General features: G+C 43.0%; 2 protein-coding genes across 2 annotated transcripts in view; both read left to right on the top strand.

The window, feature by feature from the left end:
- Positions 1–14,940, top strand: part of LOC119647775 — a 553,287-nt gene that overhangs the window by 57,469 nt on the left and 480,878 nt on the right. The window lies entirely within an intron of this gene.
- LOC119647777 lies at positions 11,927–12,759 on the top strand. The gene is made up of 3 exons (XM_038048959.1): positions 11,927–12,049; positions 12,110–12,433; positions 12,490–12,759. Exons 1-3 carry the CDS (start codon positions 11,957–11,959, stop codon positions 12,685–12,687), a joined length of 615 nt encoding a protein of 204 aa, XP_037904887.1. The 5' UTR covers positions 11,927–11,956; the 3' UTR covers positions 12,688–12,759.

The raw sequence follows: 14,940 nt of genomic DNA, 5'->3' as shown, positions 1-14,940 counted from the left end.
AGTCTCCAACAGTCTACAAATTGATCTCGATGTCTCCAATCGATATGGAGAGTGTGATGATCCGTCAGACTGAGAACCGTTTACCTTCAGCCCGACTCTACCTGCCTTTCTTTCCAAATCCACAGCCATTTGGCCAAGAACCATGACCCTGTAAGAGAGCAAACAGATGTCATCAGCGTAGTCGGCGTGTTTGAGGAACGGAGTCCTCATCCACTAAATTTTGCAGGCGGCATGAAAACCGCCACCTACAACAAGAAAAAAAAATAATATCGGTGACAAAATGTAACCTTGCCGGACTCCGTTTTACCGCAGTGTAGCACCTGACGTTTTGCGTCATCATATGCCGCTCTGACAATTGCTATTAGTTTTTCGGGATTGCCCCCCCCCCCTGCGCAGAGCACGATATACTTTCTGACTATACTATCGAAAGCTTACTTGAGATAAATGATGAAAAGTAGGTGAAGCGGAGATCTTCCATAAACCCCACACACACTTTTTCAAAAATTATCCATATAGTGGTGATGCGGAAAATTCTGGAGGATAACCAGCCCCTTCTCTTTGAGAAGTACCTTGAAGTGTTTCACGATTGTTCTGCCTATTATCTTTGCGATGGTGTGCCCTTTTAGTGGTGGCGCATTGTTCACCGATATTGTACTCAGTGAATCTGCCGTCCAATCAGCAAGATAGCTCACTGATTTGTAATGAACCTAAAGGAAATAGGATAATCAAACGATCATCCTAAGTAATCGAAAACGACCTAGAGGGAAGAACTATTTCAGAAACCAAAAAAATTGGAAAAATTGACTATAAAGGTCCGTCCGCAAGAACTGAAGCTCCATCAAAATGCTCGGTTGACACGTTCTTGGACGTCGATGCATGGTTTCGCACCGGATTTAAAAATAGCGCACAAACAAAGAAATTTGCGACGGCCTAACGATAAAAACTAGAATGTGAGGTGAAACATAGAAATATAAAAAAACGTAAGTCTGCGGCCCCGAGTGCAGCGATCGAGAGGGAAGATCCACGACGGATCACAGTCCCGATCATTGTTTATTCTGCCTCAGATAGTTATCGAGGCGCGGCCCCTGAGGTTCCCTCAAATCCTTGACACCCTCAGGCAATTATTTAGAGGATGTCCCTAATAAGATTTTGCGGGATTAAAGAGGAAGATAACGGGAAGAAGTTCTCAAATAAAAAAAAAGCATCTCAATCAATTTGAGTAAACATTGTATGACATAAATACCGAATAAATTTCCAAATATTCTCAAATTTTCTTCCTATTGAGCAAGTAATCATTTCGTCGCTTTTAATCAGTTTTCCGTTGAAATTGTAGATGATTATTTCGTAATTTAACAATTTAGATCGTCCAGTTCGAATGTCGATTTTCCTCGAGACACCAGAACTCTACCGAATTTTCCCTTCAAAATCACTTTAAGCGTTCTTGGTTTCTTCTGGGGCTGGTTTTCGATGCGCCGCGTTGCGTACGGTTAGAAATGAACTACGCCTCAAGGCTGCCTGGAAACTTTTTCCTTTGGTACCAACGAGAATTTTCTCTTTGGATTTCACTTCATGAAAATTTTTCCACTTTTCTATTTTCGATTCTTCACAATCAATATTCTTCTTGTTGTTTTTTAGCTTTTGTCCCGTTCACAATCAATTTATTCACCACGAAAACGATATTTTCCTTCATCTTTGTCCAAAGCCGAAATTCGGGAGATCACCAAATTACCTCTAACTTTTTACGGCTCCGGCACAAACAATCGCCTTTTAAAATCCCACCGGCCGTTGATCAGCTGTCCACCCAAGAACCGGTCCCAATGCGGCTACGCTCGCCTTGAGTTCCGAGGGTTCATGTTGCAGCAACATGCGCGTGCGTCTACGGATGCGACAAATGATTCTCCTCTGTCCAGATTGATTCGCCGAATGCATTCAATAATGCGTAATCTGCAGCGAACATTAGGGTAATTGCACATTATGGAATGCATTATTTGAGCACATTAATTCAGAAAGAGGCGAATGAGATTCCGCTCCCGTCGCGAAGCCGCGGTCACTATACATTGGCGAACGATAGCTGGATCATTCAAGCGGTCGATGTTCAACTTAGTGGATCCCGGCTTTCCAAGCCTGCGACAAGTGGCGGTCGCAACGCGCAAACGAATGTAAGCGACCATCAGATAGTGATTCATTTTGAGACAGATGTCAGCCCCTCTCTTGTAACGCACAACCAGGAGACAAGGGCTAACTATACTGCTGATCGCGAAGTGGTCGCTTTGCTTGCTCGTACGGTGTCGGTACGTCAAACCGGACTGACCTTATGGCAGGTTCTGTGTCCGGACAATGTGCCATCAATGATGGGGCGGTGAAAGTTGTAGAAATTCACGAACCTCTCACTGTTGCCGTTTCGGTGCTTTCATATCACATGCCAGCAATGTGATGTCTGATTCCACCTTGGCATTCAGATCACCCATTACGACCTCATTGTCATGAATTGGATTTAATTGCTCGTAGAAAGAATCCTTCTCCACTATATCGGAAGTCTTCGTTGGTGCACTGTACTGTATTGTGATGCGCCTTAACCTAGATCACAATCATGAAGTCAGAAGTTTGTCAGAAACGGTCCCAGAGTTAAGAGGGCGCGCCTTGCGGTAGCCGATAGAAACAGTCCGGTGCCGGATTTGCTACCACTTGCCACTTGGTAGAGAACAAAAGCACATTGTTGCGAGATCGAGGACAGTACTCTCCAGAGTCCCACCATCTTACTTTTCTTAGGCCCAGATTACCCAGCTTATATCGTCGCAATTGCCGTTTGAGGAAGCAAGCATTTTGAGGAGCAGACATTTCAGAGACTAATCATAGTCCGTTTTCGGTAACCAAAGGTCGTAGCCGTGAGGTCAGTCCCTATCCGAGGCGTTGTTGACGTCACCTCTTATGTCAAGCAGAGAGGTCTATGAGGATATTCTTAACAACCCATTTACAGAGCTGTATGCAATTTTCTAAAGAAAGGTAACAAAAACAATACATTGACACCAAAGAGTATGAAACCCCTAATAGTTGGGGCAATTTTGAAGAGTTCGAATTGAGGCCTTTCGTGGTACCCCATATAATCATATCCAAGAAAAAAATCCACCTGCCTTTTGTATGTTTGAGGAGCCCCTGCCACCTTAAGTTGAATATAAAATCGCGATACTCAATGCATACAAAGAACTGGAATGGATACATCCCCGTATTTTGCCTTAGAATACCAAGCTCAGCAACGTCTTTGTATATACATTGTAAACATATATCACATTTCCGCGTGCATTATATTGAGTTGGGGAAAAAGAAATGCCGTATTTTGTCAATAGATGGCGGCACTTAAACATATCTTGTGTTGTACTTATCGCTTTGGGTCATACTATGCGGCGATTTGAAGGCGACAATCTGTGCTACAAGTATCTCTTTGACAGTGTTGTGATCGTATGTTTCAGTCTCAAGTTATAGCGCGTCAAAGATGAAGTCCACCAAGCAAGACATTCGTCATATTTTACGTTTTTACTACCTGAGAGGTAAAAATGCCGAAAAAATTTGTGAACTTTATGGGTCCGATACTGTAACGATTCGAACAGCACAGCATTGGTTCGATCGATTTCGTTCTGGTGTAGTGGATGTCGAAGAGACACCTTGAACTGGTAGGCCAATTGTCGTGGAAATCATCCAAGTAGACCGGCATTCGCTCGTTTGGCCAGAAACTGGGTATAGACCATGAAACCGTTTGGAACCATTTCCAGAAGACTGGATTCCAAAAAAGCTGGATGTTTGGGTGCCACACGAGTTGACGGAAAAAAATCTCTTGGACCGAATCAACGCCTGCGATGCATTGCTGAAATGGAACTAATTCGACCCTTTTTTGAAGCGTATGGTGACTGGTGATGAAATGTGGATCATGTACGACAACCTCAAGCGAAAAAGATCGTGGTTGAAGCGCGGCGAGCCGGCCCAAACCACCGGCAAGCCCGAATTGGGATTGGAAGGGAATCATGAGCTGCTCAACTATGGCCAGACCCTCAATTTGATCCCCTACTGTGAGAAACTCGATCGTTTGAAGCAGGCGATTGACCAGAAACGGCCAGAATTGGTCAATAGGAATGGTGTTGTGTTCCACCAGGACAACGCTCGGCCTCACACATCTTTGATGACCCGTGGTATAGTCCGGACCTGGCACCAAATGATTCCCATCTCTTCCGGTCCATGCGAACCGCTCTTGGTGCTACTAAGTTCGCCTCAAAAGAGGCTTGCGAAAACTGGGCGTCTGAGTTTTTTGCAAATAAGGAGGGGGGGGGGGGGTTTATAAGAGGGGAATAATGGAATTGTGTTCTAAATGGTAACAAGTTTGCCAACAAAACGGCGCATATTTGACTTAAATCGGATGATTCTAAGTATGTTAAATAAAGCATCAAATTTCGATCAAAAATACGACATTTCTTTTTCCCCAACCCAATATAAGCATCGTCAAAATACAGTCAGGATATTTTAGATACTAATTATTCCGGAACTGGAATCGCAATTCCGTATAATCTTTGTTTCAACATTCATCAGTTGAAACTGGCTAATGAGTAAGGATCTGCATTGTTCCTTCTCTAACATTTGAACGACAGGGAAAAAGTTGAACAATTTAACCTAAGAATGTGACCCAGGAGTAACCCGCGATTACTAGCAAAACAAAAGAATGCGAGCGGATGCATGGATGCATTCGTGACGTCATCAACGAGCAAGTCAATCAGATTCAATTCCTTAATGATGTCCGCAGGAGCTTTTATACGTAATTTTAGTCTCAAGTGTATCTTCAATGCGTGTCGCGGGCCGATTAGCGATACTACAGGTGTGAGTGAGTATCTTCAATTTTGTCTTTTTGGCTTATATTTTTGTGAACGTTTTTGATAATGAATCCTGAGTGTGAAAGCAGAGATCGTTTTCAAGTCTGGGTTAACTTCTTTGGTAAGTAAAGAAAAACATTTTTACAATAATAATCGTCAACGACATAAAATTAATAAAATGGAATGGAAGGAAACTGAAAAGGACGTTGATTGCAACTTTTGAAATGTTAAGAATCACTAGGCACCTTTCGGCTTAATTTTGGGAGGAAATACTGAATTTTATTTTCAACATTTGGTGATAATCAACAACAGGCGGGAAGGATCCTTCCTTTTTCTCTCAAGTCACCAAACACCTCCACTTCTGCTTGATAAGTAATTTCCACAAATTTTTTCATTCCCTGCAACCCAGGAGGAATGCAAATCAATAGACGAAGTTTTCCTTTGTTTGAGGATAGAAGCAGAGGAAGTTTCCTTTTTTCGTTAGAAAGTTTCCTTTTTAATTACCTCATGTACAATATTTTGGGAACAATTTGCTCATTTCTCCTAGGAAAAATTCATTTTAGAAGAAAATGCTTCCTAAGGTATTATACTTCCTACTAAAACAGGAAAGTTTTTCTTTTGATTTAAGTCCACATATATTATATATGCCCAGTTTGGCCAACACACTCCAAATGTTATGATAAGCTAGGATCCTTTCCCAACAGGATTCTAAAGTTGAATCAGCAGTTTTTTACAGCTTTTAAAATATTGCGATGACAGCCTCGTCGAATAGTTCGATGAACAGGGTCCTGTTTGGAGCTAAAAATAATACGTAGATGATAGGATGCATCTATCAACAAAACAACTTTCAATCCAATGACTTTCCCAGATATTTTTCACATTAGGAAGGAAACATTCCTGGAAACATTTCTTAGTTTTGTAAAACACCAAGAACGTTGTTTTGTCTGTACATTTTGGTGTCCATGGGTGAAATATTTATTATATAATATCGACTGGAGTATGATATTCTCAATATTGGACTATAAAAGTGTTGCCTGCAATTCTTATGAAGTCTTTGATGCCAGCACAAGGACAGAACATTCAGTTTCTGAAATTAATGTTGTTTACAGCTTTTTTGGGTGCAAGCCCTAAGCGAGGGGTCCGTGGACCAGGAAAGAGGGAGTAAGTTGCTTCCCATTTGGTCCGGTCCAGCATTAAGTTGATGCGGACTTAGGACCCCATCATTCTTAAAACGAAGCTTTTTCTCTGTCAAATTTGGTAAAAACTAGATATTTTTTATTATATTATATCCACAAATACCCCCCTGTCTTTGGAGCCGGTATCCGTCAGAATATTGACTTCTATATTTCGGTCCGAAATAAAGAACATCTCTCACCTGATAGAGATGAGAAGGAGGCTTTCCATGAGTAACTAGATGCAGCCCTGGAGAGTTCCCCTAAAGTTGACATTGGGAGTGCAATATGTGGTTTTAATGCCAAACTGGGTTTGGGGACAGTTTATGGCTTTCTCGAGCATCCAGTGGCCGTGGCAGGCAATGTACATCTAATCTCACCAAAATCCACTTTCAAGATCCCCATATGGATCGTCAGTGAGAGTGTTCTAAAAGATTGTTCCTGGTAGGAAAAAAGACTATATTTTGTTTTCTAAATGCCGAATAAAGAGTTTTTATTGGTCATATACCGGTATTTCGAGGAACACTCCTCTCCCTTAGTGAGATTTTGTCTGAACTGCTTATGGACCAATTTGTCCTTAAAAACCTAAATATGGACCTGAATTTAATTATTTAGTTAGTTTATTTTAGTTTGCTGCGCGGAACCGCTCCACTGAGCATTCAGACCATAAAACGCGTATTAAATGGCTGAATCTGAGAACATTCTGCAGAGGCAGCGAGTGTGTAGACTCTTCATTAAAGAAAACTTTACCAAGATGTCTTCATCTCAGATCTGAGAAAGCCGGTTAACTACATGTAAAGTACAGAGCTGTCTGCTTCTCCTCCTCACATTGGCTGCACATAGCCGAAACGACTACCCCATTCTATTCCATATGGTAGTTTAAGGAGCAGTGTTCCCTTAAAAGTCCTACTAGGGTTTTCATGTCCCACTTCCTAAGGGACAACCAAAATGCCACTCTGGTAACCCCAGGTTCTTTCACAAAGATTTTCACCTGCCGGAATAGTTCAAATTTGTCCACCCGGCTGCGTGAATCCTTGCAATTTTACCCTTTAGAGTAGACTTGACGGTGGGTGGCTGGATTCCAAAAGCTGGTTCTGGCCCCACCATTGTGGATCCAGACCCTAAGCGAGCCAGTCTGTCAGCCTCCTTATTACAAGCGATGTTAGAGTGCCCGGGACTCACATCTTCCATGCGCTGAGTAGTTGGTCTGGCCGATGTTGAAATCCCAGTTTGTATACCTTTATTGGAATACCACCGGGTCCTGGCGTCTTCTTGTTTTTCATAGAGAGGACTGTCTGTTCCAACTCTTTTATAGAGAAAAGTGGACTGTCCTTCGCGTCGTGCGTGGACGTCATCATATCATACAGGGTGCGCAGGGAATAGTGCCCTTACAATGCAGTCCATTTCCTCACCTTAAGTGAACAGAGTTTCCGCAGATCCACAATTTGTAACCGAGCCCCCACGGGACCCCATTCATTTCATCAACCAGATCCTCGTAGCCGCGAGCTTTGCTTTTTTTATTGCTGCGGAGTCTCCTTTTAGTTGCTTTGTACTGTAATACTCCTTCTGGAGGTCTACAATTCCATCGCCCTACATAGAAGGTTTGCCACGTCTCGATGCCCTCCTGGGATAATTCAAACATTTATAACATTTGGTTAGGGCGGCCCGGATTCGTATCCAACACGCTACCCAACCAATTATAATTTTCCCGCTGTTTAGAGGTTTCCTCGCGTATTGGTTGGCAACTTCAACCACAGCGAGTTTTTGCCCTCGGGAGTTCGCGGAAGTAATACCAATCCGGACATTGGTTACCTCCGGATACTCCCGTTTGGTGGCCTCTTCTACCTCGTTTATTTCTGTGAGGCAGTCAAGATCTCGGATTTCCAGAGAGCACATGCGTTCCAGGCTGGAAACGAAAACTTTCTCTCCCAGAAGCCCCTTGACTGCTTCACAGAACGTAACTTTATTTGTTGTCCTCGAGCCTAGTTCGACTAGGACTCCACCACGTTTCCTTTTACGAATCGAACATACTTCTGCTCCACTATCTTCGGATTTGATCTTGTAACGGATTTTACTAAGGACTTCTGCAAAAGTTTTAATAAGTAGAGCTGGCCTAGTTCTCCTTTGTCTCCCCACCTTTTCATTTAGTGCTACGTCCTTCATGTCCGCCTTAATTTTAAGCAGAGGATTTTCTGATGATGCGGCTTGTTGTTGTCATTTGTTCCTTCTCGCCTTCTTCTTTTGAGCCCTGGGGAGTGAAGTCTCCTTCAGATGCCTCTTTCTCCTTTCGCTTTTGACTCTGTTCACTCTGCAATATTTTTGGCAATCGTAGTGTTCTCCTCGGAAGGCGCGATTATTTCTGCTTTCCGCGGATTTTCTCTTGCCTTCCATGTCCGCCTATTATATGAAAATCTATCCAGGAGCTCCTCCAGCTCCATTAGCCCGTTTTTAACCCCTTTGCTGCTTGCTGTTTTACCCTTCTGTAGCGTTGTGTGTTATTCATTCGAAAGTCGTTTTCATACCAGTTATGATAATTTAGGTTGTTTTCTCAATTCCGGTGTAGATTTGATGCACCTCTCAGGGGTCGTGACTGGGACGGTCAGTCCTATTTTGTACGTCGCCTAATCTGTCTACCTCTGATTTTAAAATGGCTGATAGAGGTGGATTCATCCATGATATCGTTCAATATTCTCCAATCGCCGACAGGAGCGGCAATGTTAAGGAATGCCATTATGATGTCGATGACTTCTCGCCAAACCTCATTGAAGAAAGTGGGTTCATTACATAAATTAAGGTTCTGCGGTTTATTCCTTATTAGATACTTTTATAGTTTATCTACTCCGTGTTGATGCATGAATTTCCTCATGGTAGGGGGTGCTCTTACTCTTGGCATATTCGGTAGGTCTAATGAATGTTTGGCTATAAATTAAAGGACCAGGGCACCAAAGATTGGTGACTTTTTGGTGTTACTTTGACCCACGGCTCTTGTAGAGGTGTATACAGTTTATAGGTCCTACAGCTTTTGATCCGACAACTGATTACTGAAGTGGTGCTTTACACTGCTATACGTTTGTTTGGGAAGACTGCGTCTCCTTTTCCCGAACTTTCCTAACATACGAAATAGGAACGCCCACAATAAGGAAAGTTCCTGGCCTATCGGCTCTACTGCAGAATTTCAGCAGCCTTACGTTCCCCATCTGCAACTGAGAGAAAGCACATATTGCACGAAGACAGCTCAAAGACTTTTTTCAAAGTTAACCGCTCACCCTTCCACAGTACCGTTCAGGGAGGAGCTGCAGTTCCTGAGTGAATTGCCAGTGCTGGGGTGGGGAAAATCCAGATTGTGGTTGGACGCAGAATATTTTAGGGATAACAACAGAGAGGTTTTCCCACGTCTTACTATGGGTGGTACGGTATTCTTCTTGGGGAATCAAGGTGTTTCCCCAGGAATTTTTGGACGATTTAGCCGTAATAATTATCGGCAACTTTTCGAACAAGCATGTAACGACTTCAACTCTACAGCGCCCCATGGTTAGTAGTATACAGGCTGGACTGGTTGTAATCACTAGGAACTTAAGGCGGTGTAACTATCCACCTTCTGAGGGGTACAAAATCCAGTCAAGTATTCATGAGTGCATCTCGATTGCAAGCTAACAAGATGTAAAATTGCGATAAAAATCGGGAACCTTCACCGCAATAGGTTGACTGGTTAGTCACATAAATGATAAAGCTCATTTTCATGTATACATGCCTCGTGTGGTAGCGCAAACTGAATGACTAATAGCAAAAAACTGGCGGTACGGATCCAAGCATTTGATTGCCTAAACATTACTGGAGCGATAAGAGCAGAGCCGTGCCCAACACTCAAAATTATACTAACTGAACTCCCTACTAATTTTAAGATGGAAGGGAAACCAGCTAATGTTTGCTATCCTTGACGTGTGGAAAAGTGATCGATTGTACAATCCTCCGTCCATCTGGAAAATCCTGGGTAAACATCAGCTAGCTCGGATGCCAGGAAATTATATGGTTTCCACCCACATACAAACATACTCTGGCATAATACGGACTAGTTGATAGATGGTCACGAAACTTCTAGGATATATGCCATTTGATTGGCAGCAAACGAAGGACCGCCTAATACGAATCTGTTCCGATAGTAAGGCAGCGTCATCAGGGAACATAGCGGGCAATGAGGAGTTTGACAGACAAGCCTGGCAATTGTCTAGCTCTACAAAGGTGGAACCAGAGGAAGCGTGTGGCTTCATACTATACGCTGCCAAGTCTGCTCCTAAGGGTGAAACTGCAAGGGTTAACCTAACCGAATAGCGATATTTTAATTCTTGTCAGTAGGCAAAATACGTATTTCCTGAAAGAGGCCGATTAGGCATTAATTGTATTGAAGTGAGGGTATGTTCTCGACCAAATGCAGCCAACCGGAAGAAAAGGAGGAGCAGCACGGTCTGTTTAGACCTTAGATCAAGGTAGCTCTGAAAAATGTTCTTTAACAAAGAAGGCACGCCTCTCTCTCCGATGGAAGTCAGTTAAGTAGGCGATTGACGATAGGCCTAATAACAGACTGAGGGTTTGCAAGTGTGATTTCTCAGATCTCTCCCGACTCCTTAATTAGGTCGGAATATTCTCCTTATTCCAGTAGCTTCAAATCAAGCAATTGGTTGCTGAAATGGGTCTAGCTGGCGAACTGATAATTATTTTCTCCGAATGTTCACGATTACGATCATCTTTTAGCTTGTAATTAAAATATAGATAACTTTGATCTGCACACGAAAATCCTGCAAACGAATCATCATTCCTGCTATTGCTTTTTCCTTTCCTTTGTAGGACGCTTTTTTAGAGCGATTAAAAAAGTTGCAAAGCCTCATTTTTCCGTATGATTTGTTTGCTCCAGATTTGACAGCGTTTCTTTGTTCGTTCAGGTTACAATCATAAAAAATTCCAGGAAAGGAGCCAAAACTGATGAAATACTAACTGCATTTCATATGAAAAGAAAACACGACCCAGAAATCCCCACTTCGCGTTGCATTACCATAGGTCGTCCCCATTCAAAGTTGCATAAAAAATGGGTCACCAGAACGTAGCTACAGCATATGCACAACTCCAGATACATTTACAATTTCACGTAATAGGCAACGTATTGTAACCGAAAGCGCCACCAGGATGAAGTTTCGAGTAGAACACACCACAAGGAGTCATTCTGTTCGCCCTGATTCCATTCGAAGCGATGAAGAAGTCAACCCGACTTCTAGCCACATTGTATGTAAATTTTAATCTTCGGCATACCTGGATTAAGAGTCCTTTCGAGGCAGTTGGAATGGATAGACAAGACCTTCCCTGCTGATGACCAGATAGAAGTGTGTCCATGGGATTGCTACAAAATGTCCAATTTCGGTGGACAATGGAGTTATGTAATTGAAAACGGATTGGTATGCTGAGTCCTTGATAGCTCACGATTAATTGAAATGTTTGAGGGTTGTTCGTCAGGAAGTTTGTATAGAATGCAAACGCTTGTGCGTATTTGCATTGCATCCGCAAGAGCTCTGAACCTGTGGGTGGAGAGGGTTATTTACAGTCAACATGCGGTTTCCAATAACTTTTCGAAGGTCATATAACCAGCTGTAACCAGAACATTACAGGAAGCATTTAGCTGATGATCGAATGACTATTATATGATCGTCAACATTCAATGTAACTCCGGAATTCAGTGAAATATCCGCAGTTGACTTCTTAATGACTAAAGTCACTTGTTGATGTTCAAAACTGAAAAAAAATCTATCATTAACAAAAGTGTGATTGAAATTACGACGAGCCTAATAACTGTTCCGCCTAATTACCCTGTTATAGTATAAAATGTGAGGCTTTAATCGAATATTCTGAGTAAAGGAAACTCCGCCAGTTCAACGGGATTGATTTATGGCGATGACGATTCTAGTAGGTGACAAAATGCGCCCCAGGCAGTACTGCTTATTTCTGTTGATGGTACTTATTCCTTTAAGCGAACAAAAGGTAGGTCCTAACTGAACAAAAACATCTTCTGCTTCCTTTGATCCTTTACTTTTTTTCCAGCGTGACTTTTATTTCCATCTAGATAGTTGCGACACTGAATCTGCAAATCCTAAGATATGTGAGGTCAACTGCACGCTTACTAAAAAAGGCGACGTTTTGGGTGTTAGTGGGTTCATGAATATTCTGGAGCCAGCTGATGGGGGTGGTCTATCTATTGAACTTAAAATTAGAAAACTTGGAGGCGACAAATACCTTACTTTCATCAATCAAACTGTTCCAGATGCATGTGTCTATTTGAAAGGCAATAGCCGCCTCAATATAGTTCAAATTGGTATCGACGAACTGATAAAAAGTGGAAAAGTGCCTGGTTGTCCAGTAGAAGCGGTAAATTGCAATCGGATCCAACCATTTGGCTTTTTAATAACCATTTCCTACTGCAGGGTGTGTACTACATCAAGGACTATTATATATCTCCTGAATATTTTCCGCCTATTCTACCTGAAGCAGACTGGAATGCTAAGGGTGCATTTTTTGGAGTAAAGAATGGAGTAAGGGCCGAATGCGCGCGATTTTCAATTACTGGAAGTATTCGATTGAAGAAAAACTCTCTCTGGAACCGCTTTAAGAATCCAACTTGATAAAGAGAAAATTGCTATTGAGGAAATAGAGGAGAGAAGATGGAATTTCAATAAAAGTAGATTGTTTCTGTAGTCCCAGTTTTTGTCAGACTACTCGCCAGACAGCTTTTGTTGCTGTTATCAGCAATCCTCCCTTAAGTCCTCTGTGTTGAGTTTGTAGATACTTTTGTGTTCCTTAGCAGGACCATAGGGATGACTTCTGCGATAACCATCATACGTCTTCGTATTTGTGCATACATCCCTTTCAATCCTCCGCGCCGAAAAGTGAAATATTTCGGTACTATTCAACGTCACGGTCCAGAGTAGAACTCGACCAGTGGAGGAGCCGGATGGCAGGGGGTTCCTTGAACTGACAGTTCCCTTCCTCCTCTCCCCTCCCGTTGATGAAAGGAATTCCCTGATTTGAAGGCTCCGCGAGGCGGGAGAGTTCGGGGACTAGCCCGAAGTAATGTGACAAACGGTTCCAGGCTAGCTCTCTGACGATGGGGAGGTGTTTTGTTGGTAGTCCGACGACGTACCGAATCGGGAGTCCAACACTGTGTGCGTAAATTCATTCACCTACCCTACCCCCCCCCCCCCCCCAAAAAAAAAATCCTCCGCACCATAGAGCAGAACGGATTGAATCGCACGGCGTCTCCTGCTTATGGGAGCCTCATCATTTAAAATTAGCCGGCTTAAGATCGAAACTCCTTCTGCAGACTTGTCCGCGGCTGCTTTGATTTTTCCGAAAAAAGGCTATCTTTGAGTCTCGCGCCAATCCAACGCACTCAAACGTTGGTTTTGACTCTTTTAATGGTTTCGCTAATCGTCGCAGGACACAGGGTCAGGAGTCCCCCTTTGGTCAAGATGATTACTTTGGTATTTTCCAGTGCGAGGGAGAAACCGTGAGTAGTCATCCATCCGCTTATCCGCCGCATCAATATGTCAAGTTAGTGCAACGCAAATCAACAATGCATGTGGCAACAAGTGGACAAAATATTTTGCATACCCGACCAAGCGAGACCCTATCGGTGTGCCGAGCCTTAGTGGATTATCATAGGAAGCATCCTAGAAATCTAGAATGGATCTTTGTGTACTGCCAGTATGATTTTCATCCTCATTCTAGATTATTAGATAATTCTTCAATATGTGCCTTACGAAACCGAGGCATTTCTGATATCAGGTGTTTTGCTGCCCGTTAACGAACCACTTCCACGAGCTTAATGAGAGCATCTACTGCAAATTTCCAAGCTCTAAATCAGAATTGCCTTTTCAGCGGGTCTACTCCTGATCAGCTTTTCGAGCACTTTCCCGGCTGTGACGGACATATAGAGTGTCGGTACTCAGACTGAAGCTCAGGTTCTCCTTTGCTTTTGCTGCTCAGGGCAAGCGATGGGAAAAAACCCCATTCAGGGAAGCGCTGCATGCACCGAGCAGTATGTCCGATCTATAATAAAATTGTAAAATATGGGTAATTTCCGTCACCTTTCACGCCGTTGACTTCAACCCGCATCCATATGTCAAACAGGGTTTTTTGAGAGCCTCAATATTTGTTTCTATTTATCGTGCTGCGTAAATTCCTTCCAGTGGATCTGTACTCTTTGTATTATTGTGATGCATAGCTCCTTTTAGTGTCTTGGGCGCTGTGAGAAACGGCGGAACCCATGAAATTCCTTTCGGGGATTTTCGCACTCCTACAGTACATTGAAGACTTGCCACGCTGCCACGGGGAGGCAATCATGGAGGGTCTCGTTACCAGGTTCAATACTGAATTTACGATAATATCAGCTCTAGCCCCTCTACTTGACGAGGTATCCTCCATCGCGGTTATGCCTATTCTAAGAGCTTTGGCGAATCCTCTAATGTTCTTCGAAGGCGACGTCCGGAACCTCTTCTTCGTAGCCTAGGCGCCGGAACGTTGACGTGGATTCAGTGGTCAAGATTACGAGCCTTGTTCTCGTCGTATCGTCGAAATGATCCATTTTCCTTTAGAGTCTGGATGGTGCCCAATTCAAGCTCAAACTGCACAAGCAATTCGTGAGGATTTGCACTCCAGTGCATGTTGATTTGTAGAATACGGATCATGTTATGCTCATTCTAGTTCTTTCCTTTCCGAATACCGGACACTGTCCCGAGCCCGCAGTATATACAACGCTAGAGCTATATTTAGGTAGAAGAAAATACGGTCCAGAGCTCTTCCAAGTCCATCAGCTGGTAGTACTCTCCTTTCATCACAAAAGACGTATATAATAAATGCTTAGATGAGAGTTTTCT

Source organism: Hermetia illucens, chromosome 2, assembly GCF_905115235.1.
Source record: "Hermetia illucens chromosome 2, iHerIll2.2.curated.20191125, whole genome shotgun sequence".
Classification (NCBI taxonomy): domain Eukaryota; kingdom Metazoa; phylum Arthropoda; class Insecta; order Diptera; family Stratiomyidae; genus Hermetia; species Hermetia illucens.
This window is presented reverse-complemented; position numbering and strand designations above follow the sequence as displayed.